The sequence below is a fragment of the Monodelphis domestica genome, chromosome 4, assembly GCF_027887165.1.
Source record: "Monodelphis domestica isolate mMonDom1 chromosome 4, mMonDom1.pri, whole genome shotgun sequence".
Classification (NCBI taxonomy): Eukaryota; Metazoa; Chordata; class Mammalia; order Didelphimorphia; family Didelphidae; genus Monodelphis; species Monodelphis domestica.
In genome coordinates, this window is record NC_077230.1 from 324,059,019 (window position 1) to 324,082,046 (window position 23,028).

Sequence of the window (23,028 nt, forward strand, 5' to 3'; positions counted from 1 at the left end):
AAGTCTTTAATCAGGACAAGAGAGTTTTCAAGATTCCTCTATCACACAGAGTCATGCCCTTAATACTGCACAGAGCTAAAGCTCTGGGACTCTGGGAACAGTGTCTCCAAAGGTGACTTTTCTGAAGAGAAATAGAACTTTAGGGTCTTATATGGGGGAATAGAGAACAGGGAAGTGTCATTTATTAGCTTTACAATGGACACCAGGAAATGAGTCCAGGGCTGGACTTCTAGGAGAGACTAGTGCTTTTCAATGGATAAGAAAGGACAGTCCAGCCAGGGGCTGTGCTACCTGGGAAGAGATCTCTGATACAATGAGAGAAACTCCTAAGACAAAAAGATTTGATTATATACTCATTATACTCATCTTACCTAAACTGGGATAGTTAAGTACTTTAAGGTTTATAGTTCAGTCTGAGGCTGGGTCAGTCTGGGACTTCTCTTTAGGCAAAGCTCCCAAGGGACAGGGCAAAAACACAATAGTATTTCATTATAATCATATACTATTAACTTTCTTGGCCATTCCCCAGTTGACTTTTATCCTTTCACTTTTCAATTCTTTTCCCCAACAAAAGGAGCTGCTTTCAATATATTTTTTTGTATGTATAGGTCTTTCCCCTTGTTGTTTTTGGGATACTAACCTAGTAATGGTATAGCTGGGTCAAAGGCTATGTACTATTTCAGAGCCCTTTGTAGTAGTAGTAGTCTCTTAGTAACCAAGGATGACGATTGTCTTTGTGCATTTTCATCTATGGTGTATAGATGAGTGTGCACAAAGATACTTGTGCGTGAAGGAGATTTAAGTAGAAAAGTCGATGCACAGAGACAGTCCCACTCTCTCGGTGTTGGAAGCCTGGGTCCAGTGGCATGAAAAATCATTACACCTGGAGACTTCCTCAGCTGCATTGGATGGCCGTGTTGTCCTTTGTGCTCCAACACGCCCTAAGCACTCCACAGTGCTTTGCTGCATCGCCATCTCAGCCGTTGAACCTTCTTGTTGGTTTCTTCCTCCTGTTCCGCCGAAGCAGTCTTCACATGCTGGGTGAGCAAAGCCCTGGTTCACCAGGGGTCTACAACTGGATGGCTACCCTCACAAGGTTTAGCCGGCCTGTCAAAGCCATTGTCTGGAGTGTGGCCGCTGCCGCATGCTAGCAGCTACTAGGAGCCACAAGTGAGAGCTGGGTGTCAGGTGGGGGTCAGAGGCTGGAGAGCTGCCCTAGGAGGGCACAACAAGCCCTCCATACCAGAGATACTACCCCTCCCTAAGCACCCCATACACCCCAGAGCCCTTTGTGCATAGATACAAATAGATACAAATTGCTTTTCAGAATGATTGAATAAGTTCACACCTCCCCAGCTGTATACTGGTGTCTCAGTTTTCCCATATCCTCCTTAAGTTTTATCATTCTCCTTTTTTGTCACAATGGCCAGTGTGATAGGTGTGCCAGGGTTCTTCTTTTAGTTTGTATGTCTGAAATGAATGGAGATATAGAGCATTTTGTCTTTGCATGACTACTGAGAGGTTTAATTACTTTCTCTGAGAACTGCCTGTTCACATAATTTGACTCTCAATTGGGGAATGCCATTCTTATACTTTCAACTCATTTCTCTATGCATTTGAGAAATGAGGCCTTTAGTAGAGACTTTGAAAAATTCTTGCACTATTATGTTCACTGTGTATTACTCTGTGAATTATGATTTCCCCCTTTTTAGTTTCTGACCACCACATTCCCCAATTCCCTCTTCTCTACCAGCCCCACCCCACTTCTCTTCCATTCCCTTCAGACTCTCTGGTAGGGTAAGATAAAGTCCTATTTCCAATTGATTGAGCATATTCTTCCTTCACGGAACCATTTCTGGTGTGAATAAAGTTCCAGTGCTTCTCTCTTCACAAAACCTGTCTTCTCCCTCCCCTATAAAGTCTCTTTCACGTCTGTTATGTGGGATAATTTATCTCATTCTATTTTTTCTTTCTCTCTCCTAATGCATTCCTCTTTTTCATGCCTTAATTTAATTGTGCTTCCCTTGATGATACAGAAGATAGCTGGGGCCCAAGGTTGTTCTCACTTACTCAATGTAAAGTAGCAGAGCCAAGGTGTGAATCTTGGCATTGTGACTCTAGATTTGTCAGTCTTTCCATGATACCATGGCAAGAACAACAATATTTCGTGACTCAGTTTACACAAGCACTGGAGTTCTTGAGTCTGACCTGCTGGCATAAGTGAACTTTTGATAAAAATCTTTATTTGGAAGAGGAAAGCTGTTTCTTTTTAACCCTTACCTTCCTTCTTAGAATCCATACTGAGTGTTGGTTCCAAGGCTACAAAACAGTATTGGCTAGGCAACGGGGGACAAGTGACTTGGCCAGGGTCACACAACTAGGAAGTGTCTGAGGGCAAATTTGAACCTAGGACCTCTTCTCTCTATGCCTGGCTCTCAATCCACTGAAACACTCAGCAGCTTCCTAAAATCCCAACTTCTATCTAAGGCCTTTTTTGGCTCCTTCTGCACTCCACCCTTACAGCTAGCACCTTCTCTCAGATATTCTACAGGTACATATATATTTGCTTGCAAATTGTCTCTCCTATTAAAATATGAACTCCTCCACGGCCAGAGTCCTATTTTTTGCCTTGCTTTGAATCCACTGTGATTTAACACAAGGTCTAGGACTAAGCAACCACCTAATAAATGCTGATTGATTGAGTTGGGAATTCCTCCTTCCCTCAGTGCTGAAGATTAAATGGAAATAAGGGGTGGGAGAGGCTGAAAACAAACACAAAAGGGTGTTCTTGATTGGGAGTTTGTAAGTGACTTAGCCTAGTGCTTCACGTAGTAGAAAGGGTTCATGGGAGAGAGGAAGTACCTGGGAAACACAGAAATAGGTATTTGGGTGGTGGATCTTCCCCAGTCAAGTTTGCTCCTGTGAGCTGAATTCCTTCGGCAACGTCTGTCTAAGGTAGGTGCCCCTCTGGGAAGTTCTATTGTGGAAGACTGAAGGGTTAGAATTGGCCGGGAGCCGCTGGAATCCTCTCGTTCTACCTCTTCATTTTTACATGTGGGGGGACTTTGAAACTGTCTACGTGGAATCCAGAGGTCCCCCGACCTGTAGCTTGGAGGGATTTGGTGAGTCCCGCTTTTATTTAGCTCGGAGGTGAAAGCCTCGGGCTTGAGCCTGTTCCTCCACAATCCACTTCAGATGGGGGCCAAGCCCAAGCCCAAGCCGAAGTGGAGGGACGCTGTGGCGCGCCAGGCTGGCAAGCTGAAGTTCCCGAGTTCGATCCTCGGAGGGAGGGTGTGATATGCTGGGAGACTAAAGAGTCCCTCGACTGCGGCTTGGGCTTAGTCCCCATCTGCAGTGGATTTCGCCTCCGCCCTAAATAAACTGGGGAATCACTAAATCGTTCTAAACTACAAGTTTGGGGACTAATAGATAAAATATATATATATATATATATATATATATATATATATATATATAAAATGGGGGTCCTTAATAGGATACTACAACATTATTGCACAGAATTAATAGTATGGGATAGTTTTACACATATACCTACGTACATAGTTTGCGTGTTACATATATGAACAAATGTTTTATAATCAACAATGAGCATTTGTCTAGTGCTTACTTTGTGTCAGCCATTCTAGATAGAAACGTTAAATCCTTAAGATGGAAACTGTTACTAAAGATTCAAGCTATAAACCACAAAGAGGAGGGAAGGAGCCAGGTGACTGAGTTTGCAGTATTCAATCCTTTGTTTAATCTTTCTTAATGTTTTGGGGCTTTGCACCCAATTAACCTAATTCAGGAAATTGAGCCTCTGAGGTTTCCAGGGTGTGGAGGTCTACAGTAAAGACCGCCGGATCAGTAACTCTTTTTTTTTTTAACCTTTATCTTCTATGAATCCATACTAAGTACCAAGTTCCATGGCGGAAGAGAGGTTAGGTCTGTTTAGGAAAGTGTCTGAGGTCACATTTGAACCTAGATCTTCCAGACACCAGCACTGACTCCTATCTATTGTGCCACCCAGCTTCACCCCATACCTCTACTTTTGAAATAGTTAATGCAAGTCAACTTCTCTGGCATTATATTTAAACATCTCAATGCACTTGGCATTTATTCTTTGCTGTATGGTCTTTCATCTAGGAGGGGAGCTCCGGGTGAAGATACAAGTTCTCTAGCCTATTTTTTAATCTATGTCACAAAATTGGGGCAAAATTTACAGTTTTATAGTCTCCTGAGGTGAAGAGACTAAGGGATTGGCATTCAGAAGTACTGAGTGCCAATAGAATAAGAAGTACTAGGTGGCAGTGAATCAGGAGGACTACCTCCGATTTTATTTTATTTCTTCTTATTTAATATTTCTAAACCCTTACCTTCTGTTTAAGTTGTCAACATGGAATTTAGGAATCCCAAACTTGTTACCTAGTGAGATCTGATGAACCCCAATTTTAGATTTAGCTAGAGATTTAGATTGGAGACCCCAAAAGCTTGTACTTGTTCCCTGTTCCCATGGAATCTACCCTGAAGGGAAATAATAATTCTGGTTGGGTGAGATAAGCATATGCTAAAGATTTTCTTTGTTTTAGGTAGCCTCCCCTATTGTATTAAAACCTTTCTCTGGAAGGTCAGACCTGGGCATGAACTTTAGTAACTTTGTAAGCAGCCCCCTTCTCTGGCACCCTAGCATCTAGCTTGATTGTATCTTGTCAGTGTAGTTTGAACACTCCCATTTTCCTTGTAGCCATAGTGATGTAAATCATCTTTCCCTGCCTCTGGATTTCAAAAAGGGTATATTGGTTCCCCAAGTTCTCTCGGAGTCCATCCTGAGTCGGTGGCACTCTCAGGGGCCAGTGACCAGGGTGTCTTGAATCTGCAGTCATGGGAAGCAGCTCTGTTGTCGTAGCATTAGTAGGGCTAACCCCTTTTCCCTTGATTAAAGAGTGATTTTGACTATTTAGTAGTTCTGCATTTTTTCTAGTTGACAAAGCATTAATTCTAGGACAGAACCACAGCAAAGGCTGCCTAGCCCTTATTCCAGGATAAGTGACTTCTCCAAAGTCACACAGCTAGGAAGTATCAGGGGTTAGATTTGAACCCAAGTTCTCCTGACTCTAGGCCTGATGCTTTTATCATCCACTTTGCTAACTAGCTTCCCCATCTGACTTTAACTGGATGTCTGCCCTGAACAAGCTACTCAGCCTCTCAGTCTGATTGAACTCTCTGGCCACCTTGGTCACTGATCCCTGGGAGTGCCACCGCTCAAGATTGACTCTGAGGAATAAAATTTGGGGAACCTCTATATCATTTGGGGAATCTAGGGGCAGGGAAAGATGATTGACATTACTATAGCTACAAAGAAAAAAGGAGTGTTCAAACTGCACTGACTGGATACAATCAAGCTTTGGAAAGGAATCATAGCTAGAGGCTAGGGTATAAGAGAAGGGGCTACTTCCAATGGATGCTAAAGGAGGCTTCCTGCCCAGGGGTGGGTGTTCTTGGGAAAAATTCTGATACAATAGGGGAGACTACCTTAAATACTACCTAAAATAAATAGGGTCCTTAGTATATGCTTATCTCACCCAACTAGGATTATCATTCCCCTCAGTAGTCTCCCACTCAAATCTGAAACTGCCAGCCTGGGATTCCCTTCAGGGTAGATTCCCATTGGAAAAGGGAACAAGTACAAGCTTTGGGGTCTCCAACCTATAACCTAGTCCTGAAACTTGGGGTTCCTCAGATCTCACTAGGTCACAAGTTAGATTCCTAGATTCCATGTTGACATCTTGAACAAAAATTAAAAAAAAAAAAACAGAAGAAAGTGAAATATAGTATATTTAGGCTACATTCAGACTCCATCAAGAACTAGATAGATCATAAGGAGGATTGCTCAAGGGGCTGGCTTTTGCCTCTCAACTTCTAACCAAATTATCTCCAAATTGAGGTTAATTGTCTTGACTCTCTGTCTCTCTCAATGATTTTTCCCTTTTAGGGAGGGGGAGATTTATGACATTAAGTCAGATATTAAGCACTTAGGTAGATTATACAAAACAGATTTCTTGATAAAAATTTTTTTTCAATAATTGCATATGTAACATTTATCCAAAGTCTAGAGTTAATCAGGGAAAGGTGAGAAATGTGTAGTATTCACAAATTTGGTAGCTAAGTAGACATAAAATTTTAGAGTGTTTAGAAAGGAAAAAACCAAACTGCTTGTAATGTTTGTAAGGCCTCTGAGCCTTCTTGTTAACCCCATAAAGGTTACTGAGGTTTTCTTAGATTCCTGAGCTGTGACTAGAAGCTTCCAAGGCAGTTCCTCCTCTAGAGAGCAAGTTCCAAAGGGTCTGGCTGAATCATATGGCTCCTAGGAAGGGAATTTCTGTGGAATAAATCCATAGAAGGAGGGTTTACCAACTTTTAGGACTGCATGTTAGGTAATTGGCTAAAGGTATCAGGTAATTGAGTCTCAGCAGGAAGGAACCTTAACTAGTATGACCGTGGGATGCCTGTACGCCCATATCAGTAAGACCCAACATAACACGTGGTGCCTTATTCCATGACCAGAGAAGCCAGATGCTGTAATAGATATATTTGCTCACATGCATCATAATTCTCTTCCACAATGCCCACCCTTGGCTGCCAATTCTGCTGGCTTTGCTTAAGGTTGCTGAGGACTCCAACCAGACCAGCTCTACACAGTCCTGAAATGTCTGCTCAAGATAGCATGGGAGATACTCATTCTGGTGCAACCCAAAAGCATAGAACTAGAACTTTTTTTTTTTTAACCCTTACCTTCTGTCTTGGAATGATAGGGGCTGGGTAATAGGTTAGTTAAGTGACTTACCCAGGGTCACACAGCTAAGAAGTGTCTGAGAACAGATTTGAACTCAGGACCTCCCATCTCTGGGCCTGACTCTTAATCCACTGAGCCACCCAGCTGCCCCCAAACTAGAAGGTTCCAACTGTTGCAACCCAGTTGACTTCTCCAAATGAATGTTACCTTTTAAAGTTTGTTTTTTTTTAAACACTTGCCTTTTGTCTGAGTATCTGTTCTTAGACTGAGGAGTGGCAAAGGTAAGGCAATCAAGTTTAAATGACTTGCTCAGGGTCACACAGATAGGAAGGCTCTGAGGCCAGATTTGAAACCATGTCCTCTACACTCCAGTTAATTCTGAGTCAGCTTTTGATTCATTCAGACTCAGCAACTCAAAACCTCCCTCCCTCCATCCTGCTGATTTCTCAAGAATTCTCCAGCCTCCTCATTACCTGTGAGAGGCTCCCAGGGAAAGGAAAGAGATCTATCAGAAATGCAAATGCAGACCTGATCTCAGAATCCTTGCTTGAGGCTGATAAAACACGTGCAGGCTTCTGATAGGGGGCTTTGCCTTTTTACAACCACCAAATTCTCCCGGGGCCCACTAATGCCCACTACCGAGCATTCTAGTTTTAAACAGACACTTTTCAGTTGGAACTCTAACACTTCACATTCAGTCCTAGTTGGCACAACTTCATCCTCTTAAATGGAATGCATGTAAGTTTCTGTTTGTCCCTCCTTTTGATGTCAAGACCACATGACATAGATACTTCCTAGAAGATGGATGAAGGTACCCAGATGTCACTTATCCAAGGTAATAAGAGGAAGAAACCACAGAGGAATCCAGATATTTTGAGTCCTGGATCCACAAATTTTTCCATTGGCTCAAACTGAGAAGAAAAACAAAAACAAAAACTTGTGATCCAGTTGGTTTACACAGGCACTGGGGCTCCAGATGGCAGTCCTGCATGACAAAATAAAAACCTGTGATCAAAAAATCTCTTTTATACTAGACCAGAGATATTAGTTATTTTCAAAGTACTCTTAGGGGCTAAGGAGATATATGGGTTAATTGGTCAGGTGAGCCAATTCCCTCTTTATTTCCTAGAAACAAAGTTTTTATTAAAACTCTAATTATTGCCCCTCACAGCTAAGGCTTTCCTCAGTCATTTGATAAAGACATTTGTTTAAAGGTTTTCTCTCCTTAAAATGTGACTTCCTAGAAGGGTGGGATTCTGTTTTTGTCTTGCTCTGGGTCCTCCAACACTTAGTACAAACACAGACATTTAGTCATCACTTAACAAAAGATGGTAGATTGATTGATTGAGATATGAACTCCTAGACTCATCTAATGCCTAATGGATAAATGGGGAAAAGGAGGTAACAACTAATTGATCCAGTTATTCACTGATTACAATGGTGGGGAAGTACCAAAGGAAATGATATAAAAGCTCAGCCCCTGCTCACTTTAGTGTGTACTGGTTAGTGCCAAGATCCTCTAAGCTGGATTTCTGAGTCTGAGGCTTGGAAAGATATCAAAGGTACGAGTCTCTCTGAGAAAAGTTCTAGGATTTAGAATGGGCCAGAAGGGTGAGAGATCACCTACTTTTATCATCTCATTTTACAGTGGGGAGATCTGAAGCGAGAAAAGATTTTGTTTTTAAGTGACTTAACCAGCTTCAGACAGATTGAAATGAACAGAATTTGAAAGTAGCAGAATTCTGATTTGATCATAGACACTGTCTTTAACTTGCTTACTCCTTCTTGGTAACTGAACAACTACTTACATATATCTACTATATATACTTACATATATCTACTTTTTATTAAGTGGGTTTTTTGTTGTTGTTAGGTAGGTGGCACAATTGGTAACTACTGGCTCTGGAATGAGGAAGCCCTTTGTTCAAATCCATGTTCAGATAGTTGGCTGTTTTTTTTAACTCTAAACAAGTCGCTTAACCGCTTTGCCTCAGTTTCCTCTACTGTGAAATGGGGAAAATAACAGTACTTTTTATGGCTGTTTTAACTCTAAACAAGTCGCTTAACCACTTTGCCTCAGTTTCCTCTGCTATGAAATGGAGAAAATAACAGTACATACTTTTTAGGGTTGTCAAGTCAAATGAGGTAACCCATGAAACACTATCGAGTAATCACATCCTACCTCAGATTTTAACTACTCTGACTCTGGGCAAGCTACTTAAACTCTCATCTGAGTTTCTCCAACAATAATATATATAATAGGACCTAATCCATATGGGTTTTGTGTGGACTAAGGAAGGTAATCTATGAAAAAAACCACCTTAAAGCTCTATATCAATTCTAAATATAATTACAAGGGCTTCTGTCCTTGAGCTCAGACTTCCTATTATTGCTGGAGTCTACATGTATTGGAGATTTTATACTAAGGTTAGGGGGGATATCATCAGTGATGACTGCTGGCCATGATGTTTTATGAAATATATTTGGTTTGAAACTACAAAATGGAGGAATGAGAGCAATGCTCGTGCCTCCTTGTCTTTCCTCAGGATCATGGCCAATCATGAAGAAGTGGGTGAACTCTGTATGATCTGCTTTGAGAGAGACCCTGTGACAGTCATTGTGGAATGTGGGCATGCCATTTGCATGATTTGCCTCAGAAACCAAACCTCTCCGCCTTCATGCTGCACTGAATGCTGGGAATTCTCCCAGCAGAGAACTCTTCATGGGAACGGTGCCATGCACCCTGAAGGAGAAGGTGTGTGTGAAATACACCAGGAAGACCAGAAGCTCTTCTGCGATAGGAACCAGACCCTGCTCTGTATGACCTGCTCTAAATCGGAGGATCATAAGGATGAGTTCCATTGGCCCATTGCAGTGGCAGCTTTCCGATACAGGGTGAGTCATGCAGGGGAATCCTCCAGGTTCCCTTGATAAAGACTTCCTTACTCAGTTGAGTTATTCCTACCTGAGTCTATCCCTTGGATCTATCCTATCCCCTGAGGACTCATCCACACACTTGAGTTCAAGTAGTCTTCTTCCTGTTGTGACTCTCCCTTCCAGATTGGTCAAAATGTCTCTTAGTCCCTCCTATTTCATGGTGCTAGAAAAGAGTTTTCTTAATAATGTTTGCCCATGCTTCTTTGACAGGAAGAGATCCAGGAAAATCTGATAATCTTGCATGAACATTTGGAAAAAGTTGAGGAACTTCTCTCTGAAGAGAATAAACTTTTTGCATGGGGTTTGATATGGCCGGTAAGTTTTTGGTTGCCCCCGTCAATAATACCATGCATACCTATCTCTGATAGTTCTCATGACAAGACTTCCATCATTTCTAGCCATATTTGGCAGGAAAGGATGCAGTGCCGCTTGTCTTCATTCATGCCACAATGAGAGAAGAAAATTTGAATCAAACTAATTATCCTGACTTAAAATTCAATGTTGGGTATTATTATTTTTTATTAAGCTGTCTCTAGCTGCAGCTGGCCTCTAACTTTGCTGTCTTATTTTAGTTCTCTAATGTGTGGGCCCAGCCTCAAACCCAACTAACCTCCAAGGTAGAGAAGTGGGATCTGTAGTGGGGAGAGGTGATCAACCTTTGAAAATTAAGGCAAAGGGGGGCAGCTGGGTGGCTCAGTGGACTTGAGAAGGAGGCCTAGAGATGGGAGGGGAGGTCCTAGATTCAAATCTGGTCTCAGACACTTCCTAGCTGTGTGACCACCCTGGGCAAGTCACTTAACCCCCAATGGCTAGCCCTTACCACTCTTCTATCTATTTTTAGAATATTCTTCTATTCTATTCTTAGAATCAATACCCAGTATTGATATTAAGACAGAAGAAAAATTAAGGTAAACTGAGAGACAATGGACTGAACATGAACAACTTGTTAGGTTGATTATCATCAATAAATTGGGTCTATGGACTTGTAATTTAAAAAAAAAACACCAGGTATAGATTAGTAATTTTCATAAAGCTTTGGGAAATACAGTGTTGGGTTAGATGGGAAAGACCATGTGATTGGTTATAGGGTAGGTAACATCTGTCAGGTTGGGGCAACTTGATTAATCTCATCAAGAAAATCAGATTAGCATCTTATATGGGACTGGTTGGTAACCATCCCTCTCCAACAATGGAGAAATGTTGATTGTTTTATGGGATGCACTGGCATCTTATAATCTTTCCTAGGATGCAAAACCTACCAGATTTGCTGTCTCCTTGGAAGAGATAAACATTCCAATTGCTCAAGGACAGATGACATTTTTAGGAGATAACTCAAAGCTAACTTGTGCATCTTAAAGATAAACAGATGTGCTAGAAGTATCCCAAGAGCTACCTAAATGAGGTATAACAACTTTTTTATTATAACTTTAAACTAACAAAGAGGGAAAACTAAATTCTGAACTCAATTCAAGGATATAGAAAAGTTGGCGGACTATTGTCTGCCTTTTGATGTAGCTTCATTATTTGTCACAGTGAATAGACTACAGTAGAAGCTTGATCTATGTGTATTGATTTATTATTACCAAGGAATGATGGTGCAAAGATAGTCCAATTCACTGGTTCCCATGTGCTCGCTCGAGGCCAGTCTTTCAACATGTCAAACCATTTTATTCACAAAGTAGTCACTTCTTAAGACTTATTTGTTAATGAACTATTATTGGATGAAAAGATGAAAATTAATATAACCTCTAATTTCTATTATATTGATACAGCAATGTAATTGATTTTATACTATATTAATTTTATAAATGAGTCTGCATCTGTCTTAAAGCAGACTTTTCTATATCCTTGAATTGAGCTCCGAATTTAGGATAATCAACAGAAGGAAGGAACTAACATTAAGAGAGTTAGAGAAAGTTTTCTTGTAGAATACAAGTTTAGGCTAGAAGGAAACTGAGAATGCAGCAGGCAGGGATAAGGATAGAGAATTCCAAGCATGTAAGATATCATCCAGTGAAATTATTTGGAAAATCTGGATGGGGCATCTTGTTTAAGGAACAGCAAGTAGGCTACTATTACTGGATTCTAGAATACATGGAGGGCAATCAGGCTTTAGGAGACTGGAAAGCTTAGGAGCACATTTTCGTAGCATTATTCAATGGACAAATCAGTGAGGTAGACCAATTGGTTCCAAGGCAGAAGAGTGGTAAGGGCTAGGCAATGGGGTGAAGTAACTTGTCCAGGGTCACACAGCTGGGAAGTATCTGTGGCCAGATTTGAACCTAGGACCTCTAGACCGGCTCTCAATCCATTGAGCCACCCAGCTGCCCCCAAGCAAGTCTATTCTATGAACCACCATGCTAGATGGCAAAGATTAGATTTAAATGGATTGGATGAAAGATTTTTCTTCTGGAATAAGAAAGGTTGATGATAGAGAAATGGTTTGGAGTAGATTACTTGACTGTCTTAAGAATATCCTAAGATGACATATACATACAAATTCTCTTATTTTAAGGGAGAAAACAGAAGCCAGGTATGTAAAGTAACTTTCCCAAAATCATATAGCTGTCTGGAACTGGAATCCTAGGCTCTATGACTCCTAAATAGCATTGCTATTTGCATTATGCCATTCTGAGCAGGCAGGGAAGAGGAGATATGGGAAGGCCATAATGTTCCCGGAGGTACATCACCTACTGTCTTTGTCTACAGCACCACAAAGAAACGAACGAAAATATGGATCCAGAAAACTTTCCACATCCAGGGGAATTTCCGACCAGGACAGAGGGATCAAGGGAGGATGGACTTACTGTGGTGAAGGAAAATAAGAGACTCCGTAAACTCTTCCAGGAGCTGAAGGAGATGGAGATGACACAGGAATATCAAATAATGGAAGAAAAGAAGAAGTGGGAGGACATGATGTCCAACCAAAGGAGTATGTTAACTGATATAATCACTGAGATAAAGGAAAAGATTCAGAAACCAGATATAGAAATGCTACAGGTGAGACCAGGATAAATTCATCAGGGTCAGTAGTTTGTGAGGACAAGACATCTTTCATTGCCCTTTCCTAGATTCTCAAGATTTCTTTTTTTTTTTTAATTTTATTTAGTTAATTTAGAACATTATTCCTTGGTTACAAGAAGTCAATCATATTCTTTCCCTCCCTCCCCTCTGAAATAGAAAGGAAAATCTGTGGAAACTATTTCTGGTTGCAATGACTGGATGCTCTGGTTTATGACTAGAGAGAGACCTGTTACAAGTATGGAGACACACCTGAGGGTGCTTAGTTACAATGGGGATAGATAAGAGACACTGCTGGTACAGGGGAATGCTCTGGGGTTTGCCTACTGATCCTTACTGATGGCTGATGGATCAATCTATTTCCTAACCTCCTGCCTCCCTATCACTCCCTTCCTCCTTCACTCTCTCTTCCCTGCCCCCCTCACCTCCCAGTTCTTCTTGAAGCCTTTGGCTTCTTCCCTCCCCCCTGAGTGGAGTATAAAGATACTCTAGTTTCTTTCTCAGGTAAGTGGGTTTATTGGGATAACAGGATAGGAAACTGAGGTAAGAGGGATGAGGGTGTCCCTAATCCATAATAAGGGAGAATTTGAGGGTTTGGGAAAATAGTCCCGTCACAGCTGTGACTCTTAAGACAGAGAGATGGGGATAATTATTTAAAATCTTCATGCAATCACCAAGGTTTCTCAGTGTGACCCTAGAAGCCCTCCAAGGGTCCCTCAATCTGGGCCAGAAAGCAAACAAGATCAGTTCAGCTTCTTCCCCCTCAGCCAGCCACCAAGAAACTCTCCTTCAACATGGCTTTCCTCCAACTCTTGGTCAGTTAAATCTCAGAGAGAGAGGTTTCTCCCTTGGTCAGAAAGCCCAAAAGCCAACGCAGCCCTACAGGGGTCCTTTACCCATCAACTCCCAGAGAGAGACAGAATCAAAGTTTCTCAGTTTCTCCTGGCCAGCTCAACTGCCTCTCCTCCTGGTAACATTCCATTTGGAACCTTCTTCCCCAGTCTTGGTTTGTCCTGCAAAACCTCTCTCTCTTCATGTCTCTACCATACCTCCCCCCACCCTTCCTGCAGCCAAGGAGCAATTCCACTACGTATTACATGTGTCCTTGATCAGAATCTATTTCCATGTTGTTGGTGTTTGCACAAGGGTGAGTCTACATCCCCAATCATATCCCCTCAACCCATGTAATCAAGCAGTTGTTTTTCTTCAGTGTTTCTGCTCCCACAGTGTTTCCTCTGAATGTGGATAATGTTCTTTCTCATAGATCCCTCCAGGTTGTTCAGGATCACTGCATTGCCACTGATAGAGAAGTCCATTACATTTGATTATACCACAGTGTATCAGTCTTTGCATACAATGTTCTCCTGGTTCTGCTCCTTTCACTCTGCATCACTTCCTGTCCCCATGGAATTCCTCCAGTTCATTATTCCTTTGAGCACAATAGTATTCCATCACCAACATAAACCACAATTTGTTCAGCCATTCCCCAATTGAAGGGCAGCTACTCATTTTCCAAATTTTTGCCACAACAAAGAGAGCAGCTATGAATATTCTTGTACAAGTCTTTTTCCTTTTTATCTCTTTGGGGTATAAACTCAGCAGTGCTATGGCTGGATCAAAGGGTAGATATTCTTTTGTCGCCCTTTGGGCATAGTTCCAAATTGCCCTCCAGAATGGTTGGATCAATTTACAACTCCACCAGCAATGCATTAATGTCTGGACTTTGACACATCCCCTCCAGCATTCATTACTTTCCTCAAAAAATTTCTTTTGAGAACTGTTCTTGTGCTCTTCGGTATCACTCCTGAGAGCTGAGGTGTCTGATTGCAGATTGTTTGACCTGAAAGTCTCAGGGACTGTTCTGTGTGCTGATGCTGGGGCCAACTGGTCTACAGAGCTGATGCATGCCCAGGAATTCTGTGCCTCCAGCTTGGATCTGTCATGTGTGTAGGCAGCAGTGGGTGAAATGAGAGGCAGTAGAAGCATTCATAGCTTCCATGCTGCTCTGGAGGGTCCAGCAAAACTCCATTCATTCCTCTGAGGTCTTTTATTATCAAAAATGTCCTCCTCTTTTTCTCCCTGGGAGAGGGAATAGCTGAATGGACCTCAACACAAAATAGGATAAACCCATGGTGACCTAAAAGATATAAAAGGGGACAACTGGGTGGCTCAGTGGATTGAGACCCCGGCCTGGAGTCAAGCTCCTGGGTTCAAATCTGGCCTCAGACACTTCCCAGCTATGTGACCCTGGGCAAGTCATTTAACACCCATTGTCTAGCCCTTAACACTCTTCTTCCTTGGAACCAATACACAGTATTGGTGAAAGTTTGTTCGTTGTTTTTTTTTTTAACTAAAAAAACCCCTAAAGATCTAAAAGACCTTTTGCTTGGTCCCATTGTTGCAACACAACACAGGAACTACCTAACTACTACCTGGGAGCAAAGGAATAAAGATTGAATCCAGAATCCCACTTTTACAAGTTGTAGTTCAGTGAAATGAAGAAAATAAGAGGAAAGAGCAATGAAGAGCTCCTTTTGAGGCTGGGATGCTATGGGCTTTTAGGGGCTGCTGTCATGGCAAGGGATTAGGAAAAATTCCATAAACTTACTGACTGTTCTTTTTTTTTTCCTCCAGAATGTGACAGAAACATTAAGAAGGTATGATCCTTTCTTGATAATAGATACTTAGTTTAGTCTGGGGCTTGGTGGCAAGGGATTGGGGAGAAAAGCGGTTATTTATTATGTGTTTGCTCAAAATGGGTACAGGAAATAGGGCATCCTAGTGCCATGAGGAGCCCAACCTATCCACTACAAATGATTTCTCTTTTCTACAGGAGTTCTCTAAAGCTCGATTTGAAACTGTTCACCCCCAAACTGACACCTTCTTATATCTTCACGGTGATGAAATTTTCGAGAATCTTTCAGAAAGTCAGCTCTTTGGGTAAGAATCTTTACTTGGGCTTTCCTCACAAGTTTGTTGATACTTTGAAAGTATCCTCCTGATTGTCTCTGCTCTCCAGGCTTGGGGACCCTGCTGTCCTCAGCTTGGGAATGATGCTAGCAGAGACAGGCCCATTTGCCTGGAATATGTCCCAAATAGCATCATGTATCTGGTCTGAGGTAAAATGTGGGGCATAGGACCAAGAAGACCAAGAACAAGTAGATAGAAAGTCTTGTTGGTGCTTCCCAGCAGCATTAGGCTTCTAGCTGGGGGCAGTCATGGAGCCTGAGTGGGGGCAGTTTTGCTTGTAGCCAGACACAGAACTTACAGGAAGGAGCATACAGAGAGTCTGCTTCCATGGTGAGTCGGAGGCACTTGGTCCATGGTAAGTGCTTCATATGACATTTTCCACTCATTCAGGAAGGGTGGAAAACAAGAGGAAATGAGGCTCAAAGAGATTTCTTGGGTATCTGGGAAGAGGATGATTTTAGTAGAATTATGTGCCTCTCTCCTAAAATAGAGAAGATAAAGAAGGAGGAAGGATTAGGCACTAGAGTATATATAGTCCAAGAGAAAAGAATTTACTGGATTGAGAGTATAAACCAGTTCGCTCTTCTTGACATCTTCCATGTGGCCTAAGAAACCTCACTTTCTGTTACAGCTTCAGTTCCCTTATTGCTACCTGGATGTAGTGGGTGGGAAGGGTGATAAAAATAAATTACTTCTATAAGATCCCTTCCAGATCTTTGATGCTGTTATGTCCTTTAGAAGTGAAATTAGAGGGCAGCTGGGTGGCTCAGTGGATTGAGAGTCAGGTCCAGAGATGGGAGGTCCTAGGTTCAAATCTGTCCTCAGCCACTTCCTAGCTGTGTGACCACCCTGGGTAAGTCACTTAATCATCTCCATTGCCTAGTCCTTACCACTCTTCTGCCTTAGAACTAATACACAGAATTGATTCTAAGACAGAAGGTAAAAAGTGAAATTAAAATCAAGAAGAGTGAGAGAGGCACAGTTGTAAATAACTCATTTCTTTTTGAGGCTGCTTTCTGTGCACTTGTTGGAGTTGGGCAATGAGATGGTGCTTTGTGTGCAGGTGGAAAATTTGCCACACCTGAGTTACATTCTCAGAATCCTTTTAAGTTAAGTCCTCATTTTACATAAGGATCCTTAGGAGATAAATTTGGCCGAAACCCACACTGTGGAGATCCCTTTTCCAAGCTTGTGCTTTTGGTAATGTGCTGTAGGTGTGAATCTCTGGCTCTCTTTGCTCTGCTCACTTGACTGAAAATCTTTTTTTCTTTTCCCTCTTTGATTATTATCAAAATCCTATATATTTTTAAGTACTAGGAGTATTTATTCATTTTTACTCTTACATTTGATACTCCAACACTCACAGTCCTTAGGATTAATACTTCAGAAATGTCTTTGTGTTAAGAAGAAAGATCAGAACAGGATTCAAGTAAGGCCTCCCTCTCACTTGGGATACTGAAGTCTCTTTTGGACTGATAATCTTTCCCTCTCTTTAGGACATAAACTCGGTGAGAACTGCAAATACTACAACTTGTCTGAGGACAGACAGAGGACAATTGACATTTTATCTCTCGATTCCTGTAGTGGTTTTACGCAAACTGTTTACATAGCTGAAAATGTTTTATCCAATACCTACAAGCAAGGATACCTCATACTAACATTTTCAGAAAAACTAGAACCACCTTCAGAGTTCTCTAGAGGGACAAATCATGTGGAAAGTTTCTTTCTCTGCCGCAGAACACAACCATTGATAAAGGAGTATCTGAATACTTTTGATAATCTACGTACATAATAAACTTATTTGCCAAATACTTCAGTTTATCGTGTTCAGATTTGGTCAACTATAGCATTATAAATCTAGAGTTTTTAACCTGGTATAAATGGATCACCAAAAATTTGCTAGATAAATTTTACGAGTCTGTGATTTCCTGGTTTTATACAAAGCTGAACAACATAAACCACTACAGTTAATAGGAGAAAGTACTTTTCAACATTCCAATGACTTGACTACAACCATTGTTTTGAGGACTTCACTCATGGACAAGTCCATTGGATATACACAATTTACTGAATATTTACTCCAATTTTCACACTCTAGGGATTGAATTTGATGAGTTGATATAGTCCGGAAGAATTCTGGCTTGTCATAAGCCCAGCAACTGAACCCTCTGGTGGGTGGGGTGGGGTGGGGTGGGGTGGGATGGGGTGGGGGGTTAACAAGGAAATAGCCATAAACAAGGGAAACCTGAAATTTGAAGAAAATGTTTCTGGAGGGGCAAATGAACATTCAGGACTTGTGGGAGATGGGAGAGTTCCATGAAGATTCAAAAGGAAAACTGTTGTCCAGAGAGAGATTTTTCTGGTCAGTCTTCTTGTCTAGGACTCTGGGAAAGAGCTGGATAGGAGAGTTATTCTTCTCAAACCCTTTTACTTGACTGAGCTGAATGAACCTTCTTGTCCTAAACTGAAGACAACCTTGGATTATAATTTCCCTTAAGGGAACTCAGAAAGCTATATTCCTTGAAGAGAGTTTTTGATCCAACCATCAAAATTGCTATGGGAAATAGCAGGGAATTTACCTTTTTTCCCCCTCTACCCTCTTTCAAGAAAATAAATTAGATAATTTTAAATTACAGCAGAGCTGATTTAGGGTCTATGTAGTAGGAGGAGGAATATTTAATTCATCAAAAGAAGGCAGCTGTGAGGGGTAGACACCCTCTGGTCTGGACTGACTCCATTATAGCTGCCCAGCTTAGTGGAGGAAAAGGAAGGTGTTACACCAGACTCAGTCCTGCAACTAGCTGCTCTCTGGTCCCATCATCTTTCAAGTCCCCCTCTCTTACTATTACAGGGGTTACTTAACATGCGAGTGTTTAAGAAGATTTTGATCAACTATTTTCCATTTACCATGGTTTTGGAAACCCCTTTTTGCAAGCAAGTCAGCACAATTAAGCACACTCTACACCTTTACCAAATATATGACTGCTTTGTCTGCTCTACTTCATCCCTGGCCCCTGAATGCTTTAGGATCTTACTTTGTTGGCAACTATTAGCCTTGCTAAAAAATGGTCATACTCATAACTCTGCCTCAATTTCTCTTCATCACAGATTTTATTATGACAAAAGTTATCTATTATTAGGAAATATTAGTAATCACTTCAAATCAGCATCTCTACTGATTCATTTGGAAATATGCCAACTCCTTGAGCCAGTTTTTGATAGCCAATGGAAGCCAGAATATGGAACAAAGAGAGGCCTGACTTCAATCTCCTGTGCCCATGTTGAGTAGATTATGTAATCTAGGCTAAATCTTGGTCCTGATTTTCACCTTTTACACCCACATGAAGGCAGAGACATTAGCCTCCACCTCCTGCATTATCTTGTGCAAGGTAGTCAATACATTGGAGTTGAACCAATTGCTTGGTTTGAAAATGGGAAGGGAATTACCATCTAGTCTACTTTAAAGGATTATTGTAAGAAAACAACTTTATGGATTATATTATATGGGAAGTAACTAAAATCTTGGATCTGGGGTTTTTTAAATGCTAGAGAAATGTGAGAAGTTTCTTCTCCCTTTGTTCAAATGACTAATTCACTGTCAGCTATTAGGATACTTAAATAAATCCTACAGATGGTTTTTGTGTCATGCTTCATGTCATCACAGCCCCTCTTCCTTCTCCCTTTTCCCCAGAACCTGATGCTCATGTCTAGCTCAGGAAACCAATAACTATTTCAACTCATGCTACCACAATACTATCTTAAATTCCAATAGCATTTGGGGATGGGAAACCTTTCCATGCCACCCAGAAATCTTTTAACCCTTCTGTACTAGGTTAGAGATGAGACTATTGCTTCATTCACACAGAATCAACACAAATTGCTCTCCCTGCTTCCATTCTCTGCTATTTCATCTTAAATTTTGAGTTTTCTTTTGACCACCATGGATATTTTGACAGCTGGTAAAGTTGAGAACATAATATTCCAGCTTATATTTGAAAGAAACAAAAAAGGAAACAACTGGTCCAAACACACTGTTAGAGAATTGGGATTGACTTTCAGGTGAAAAAGTTTCTGCTTCTAAGAGTATTTTTGTATACCCTTTCCATTACCTTCCTTGTCAAGTCTAGTATGGACAAGCTCAATAAAATCCTTTGGGGTCCCCAAAAGGTGGGAAGGAAAATGACACAGACCCATTTAGGGGTCAGAAAGGCCACTGAAGCTGGTGGCAGGCATGGGAGAGGTCTGATCACAGCTAGTATTTTGTAGAGAAAGTGACTTAGCTAAGGGATTAGGCAAGCTTTTCTTTGACAGGATACATGGAAAAGACTGACAAGATACACACTCAGCGAATCTAGAGAGTTTTCTATAGGCTGATAAATCAAATGTCAGTATGTAACTGTCTAACCCACTTTCTCAGGGAATGCATACATCAGTGGTTTTTGGTTTTGAAGAACATTCAGTTTCTGTGAGGAGGGGTAGATAGGAGGGGTTTGGGAGCCTCATATGATGCCTGGGCTACATGTTTTGTTTTTTAAACCCTTACCTTTCATCTTAGAGTTAATACTATGTATTGGTTCCAAGGCAGAAGAATGGTAAGGCTAGGCAATGGGGGTTAAGTGACTTGCCCAGGGTGGTCACACAGCTAGGAAGTGTCTGAGGACAGATTTGAACCCAGGACATCCCATCTCTGGTCCTGGATCTCAATCCATGGAGCCACTCAGTTGCCCCCCTGAGCTACATGTTTGACTAAGTTATGGCTGTGATTTTACTCATGCAGTACTAGGCTTTCCAGTTTTTTCAATGGATGCCTCTGGCTGTCCTCACACTTAATTGAATCTCATGTCCACACCGTCAGTGCCAAAGATCTCCAATTTCTTCTAATTTGCTTTTCTTGTCTTTCTACAGACTTTGCTCAAAGTCCTGTAGACTACAGAATGACAGATCCCTCCACACACTGATTCAACACTTTACTTGCCTTCATTGCTACTTTCTCATTCCCTTCCCTCTTTATTTCTTTTCAAAAGTTAAACTAATTAGTTTGTTACATTAAAATACTTGGGGGGTGGGGAGAAGCTAGATGAGCCAAGACTAGAGATAAGAAATCCTGTGTTCAGATCTGATCTCAGATACTTCCTCTAACTGTGATCCTAGGCAAGTCACTTAACCCCCATTGCCTGTCTCTTATGTCCCCCTAACAAGTAGAAAAGATTGTCTTTTGTCTAACCTGTAATTTAAAAAAAAATGTCTAATAACTTGCCATCTTAGAATCAATACCATGTGTTGGTTCCAAGAGGTAGAAGGTAAAGTTTAGGCAATATGGGTTGAGTGATTTGCCCAGGGTCACACAGCTAGGAATATCTGACAAACAGGACACAGGAGTCAACATCACCCAGCTGCACTGGGGATCTTTGCACTCCTTCCCTGTCCCTTCCTCTGGAACACTCCCTGGAATGCCCATGGGAGGAGTAATTTGCAGGATGATGGAGAATTCCCAGGATATGAGAAGGCAATACCCCAGACCCTTAGTAAAAAGTCTAGAAACCTGAAATCTCTGCTGTGCCTTTTCCATCACTGACTACACTATCTGTAACATCCTTGAATAGATACTTTCATGCCTTAAGATGAAGTCTAAACCGCAGTTTTTTGGGTGAGAACCTGCATTCACTCTCCCACCACAGAATTTGCTCTCCCAAAATAGTAGTTTTATTTGGGAAATGGTCCCGTAATTTAATAGCCACAAGTTTCCCCCCCTCAAACAGAAGCCCATTCATGATATCAGAATTCTTCTAGGGAAAAAAGCCAGTAACACATAAAGGTCTTGGAGTCAAGAAGACCTGCTTTTAAGACCTGGTTCTGAAATATGCTAAGTCAACTAAGAGGAGTCATTTAACTCTCAGAGTTTATTCCACAGGACTTCCCAAGTCCTTATGGAATTTAAGGTCCCTTATGAGTCTCATAACTTAATAGGCAATGAAAATAATTCTGGTGCATATGAAGAGGATGACATACATCACCAATGAACAACTGCACAGAAGTATATAGAGGATGTGTGTAAGAAAATCAAGAGAGGAATAGAACTAGACTATAGAAAATTAATATTGAACTGTGATATCTTTTGTGAAATAATTTCCTCTTAAGTCCCCAAGATGAATTTGATTTTATGACTGAAATATTTTCCACCCCACTATGAAATTGGGTTTGCTCTTCTTTTTGTTTAGATCTTGAAAGGATAAAAGGATTTAGGGCAGGGTTGAGTAGCCACTTGACCCACTCAAGAGAGGAGGTAATGAAATCATCAAGCTTTTGCTGCCATTTTGGACCACAGTGATCCAGCCAAATGGCAGGGAGGAAGAAAGGAACCTGATGGAATCTTTAAGACCAGCTTCTATGGGACCACAGGGCACTTCTTCACAATAGAGAGCAATGATACCAGAGCTTTAAGGTAGAAATGTTGGGCCTCAGTGGTCCAGCTAGCTGTCTGTGATTTTGTCGACTTACTCAGGACATTTAGAGAAGTACCATGGTTTCTAGAGTGTGACAAGAAGTAAATTGGCCTAGCATATTTGGAAGGAGGGTTATTCACTTGAATTTGAGAGATAGGAATTCACACTGAGACTTTAGGCAATTAAAGAGTGCTGAGTTTAGAGGTTGTAGCTGTATCAGGAAGGTATCCTTCAGGTAGGAGTTACCAGGTCTGAGTGTACCCTGGTGGAGAATTTCCTATAAGGCTCAAGGAAGGCTCTTCCTTCCTTTCTTTCTTTCTTTCTTCCTTCCTTCCTTCCTTCCTTCCTTCCTTCCTTCCTTCCTTCCTTCCTTCCTTCCTTTCTTTCTTTCTTTCTTTCTTTCTTTCTTTCTTTCTTTCTTTCTTTCTTTCTTTCTTTCTTTCTTTCTTTCTTTCTTTCTTTCTTTCTTTCTTTCTTTCTTTCTTTCTTTCTTTCTTTCTTTCTTTCTTTCTTTCTTTCTTTCTTTCTTTCTTTCTTTCTTTCTTTCTTTCTTTCTTTCTTTCTTTCTTTCTTTCTTGGAATAAGTATTCCAATAATGTTTGTAGATATATAGGAATTGTGCAGAGTATGTTAAGATATTGAAGATTCATGAAAAAAGAGGATTTATAGAGGGGTTATTTCATTCTTCATATTTATATTTTGGAAACCTAACATAATGCTATGAATATAGTAGATATTAAATAAATATTCTTTGATTTGTTGATTGACATAAAAGGTAACTGGGAAGTCTGGGAAGGGTGCATCTTTTTAACTGGCCAACTGGTTCCTGATTTGATCTAGAGAAAAGGCCTCATTCACAGAAAT

General features: G+C 41.1%; 2 protein-coding genes across 2 annotated transcripts in view; both read left to right on the top strand.

Annotated features, from left to right (window-relative positions):
* The window catches only part of LOC130458981 (uncharacterized), a 17,585-nt gene extending 14,205 nt beyond the window's left edge, over window positions 1–3,380 (top strand). Inside the window, exon 3 of the mRNA XM_056826132.1 lies at window positions 3,144–3,380. Coding sequence (XP_056682110.1) covers window positions 3,144–3,380 — 237 coding nt within the window. The remainder of the gene's footprint in view (window positions 1–3,143) is intronic.
* On the top strand, window positions 2,826–17,524 carry LOC103094058 (E3 ubiquitin-protein ligase TRIM11-like). Its single transcript, XM_056794880.1, has 7 exons — window positions 2,826–2,955; window positions 9,340–9,688; window positions 9,941–10,045; window positions 12,440–12,730; window positions 15,386–15,408; window positions 15,585–15,691; window positions 17,218–17,524. The coding sequence occupies exons 2-7, from the start codon at window positions 9,344–9,346 to the stop codon at window positions 17,511–17,513; spliced, it is 1,167 nt and encodes a 388-aa protein (XP_056650858.1). The 5' UTR covers window positions 2,826–2,955; window positions 9,340–9,343; the 3' UTR covers window positions 17,514–17,524.
* Window positions 17,525–23,028: the final 5,504 nt, after the last annotated feature.

Bases quoted from the DNA above. Each gene is read 5' to 3' on its own strand.
- LOC103094058 (XM_056794880.1), top strand. From the start codon at position 9,344: ATGGCCAATCATGAAGAAGTGGGTGAACTCTGTATGATCTGCTTTGAG. The intron at 10,046-12,439 runs GTAAGTTTTTGG...CTTTGTCTACAG, and splicing joins CATGGGGTTTGATATGGCCG to CACCACAAAGAAACGAACGA. The intron at 15,409-15,584 runs GTATGATCCTTT...TCTTTTCTACAG, and splicing joins GTGACAGAAACATTAAGAAG to GAGTTCTCTAAAGCTCGATT.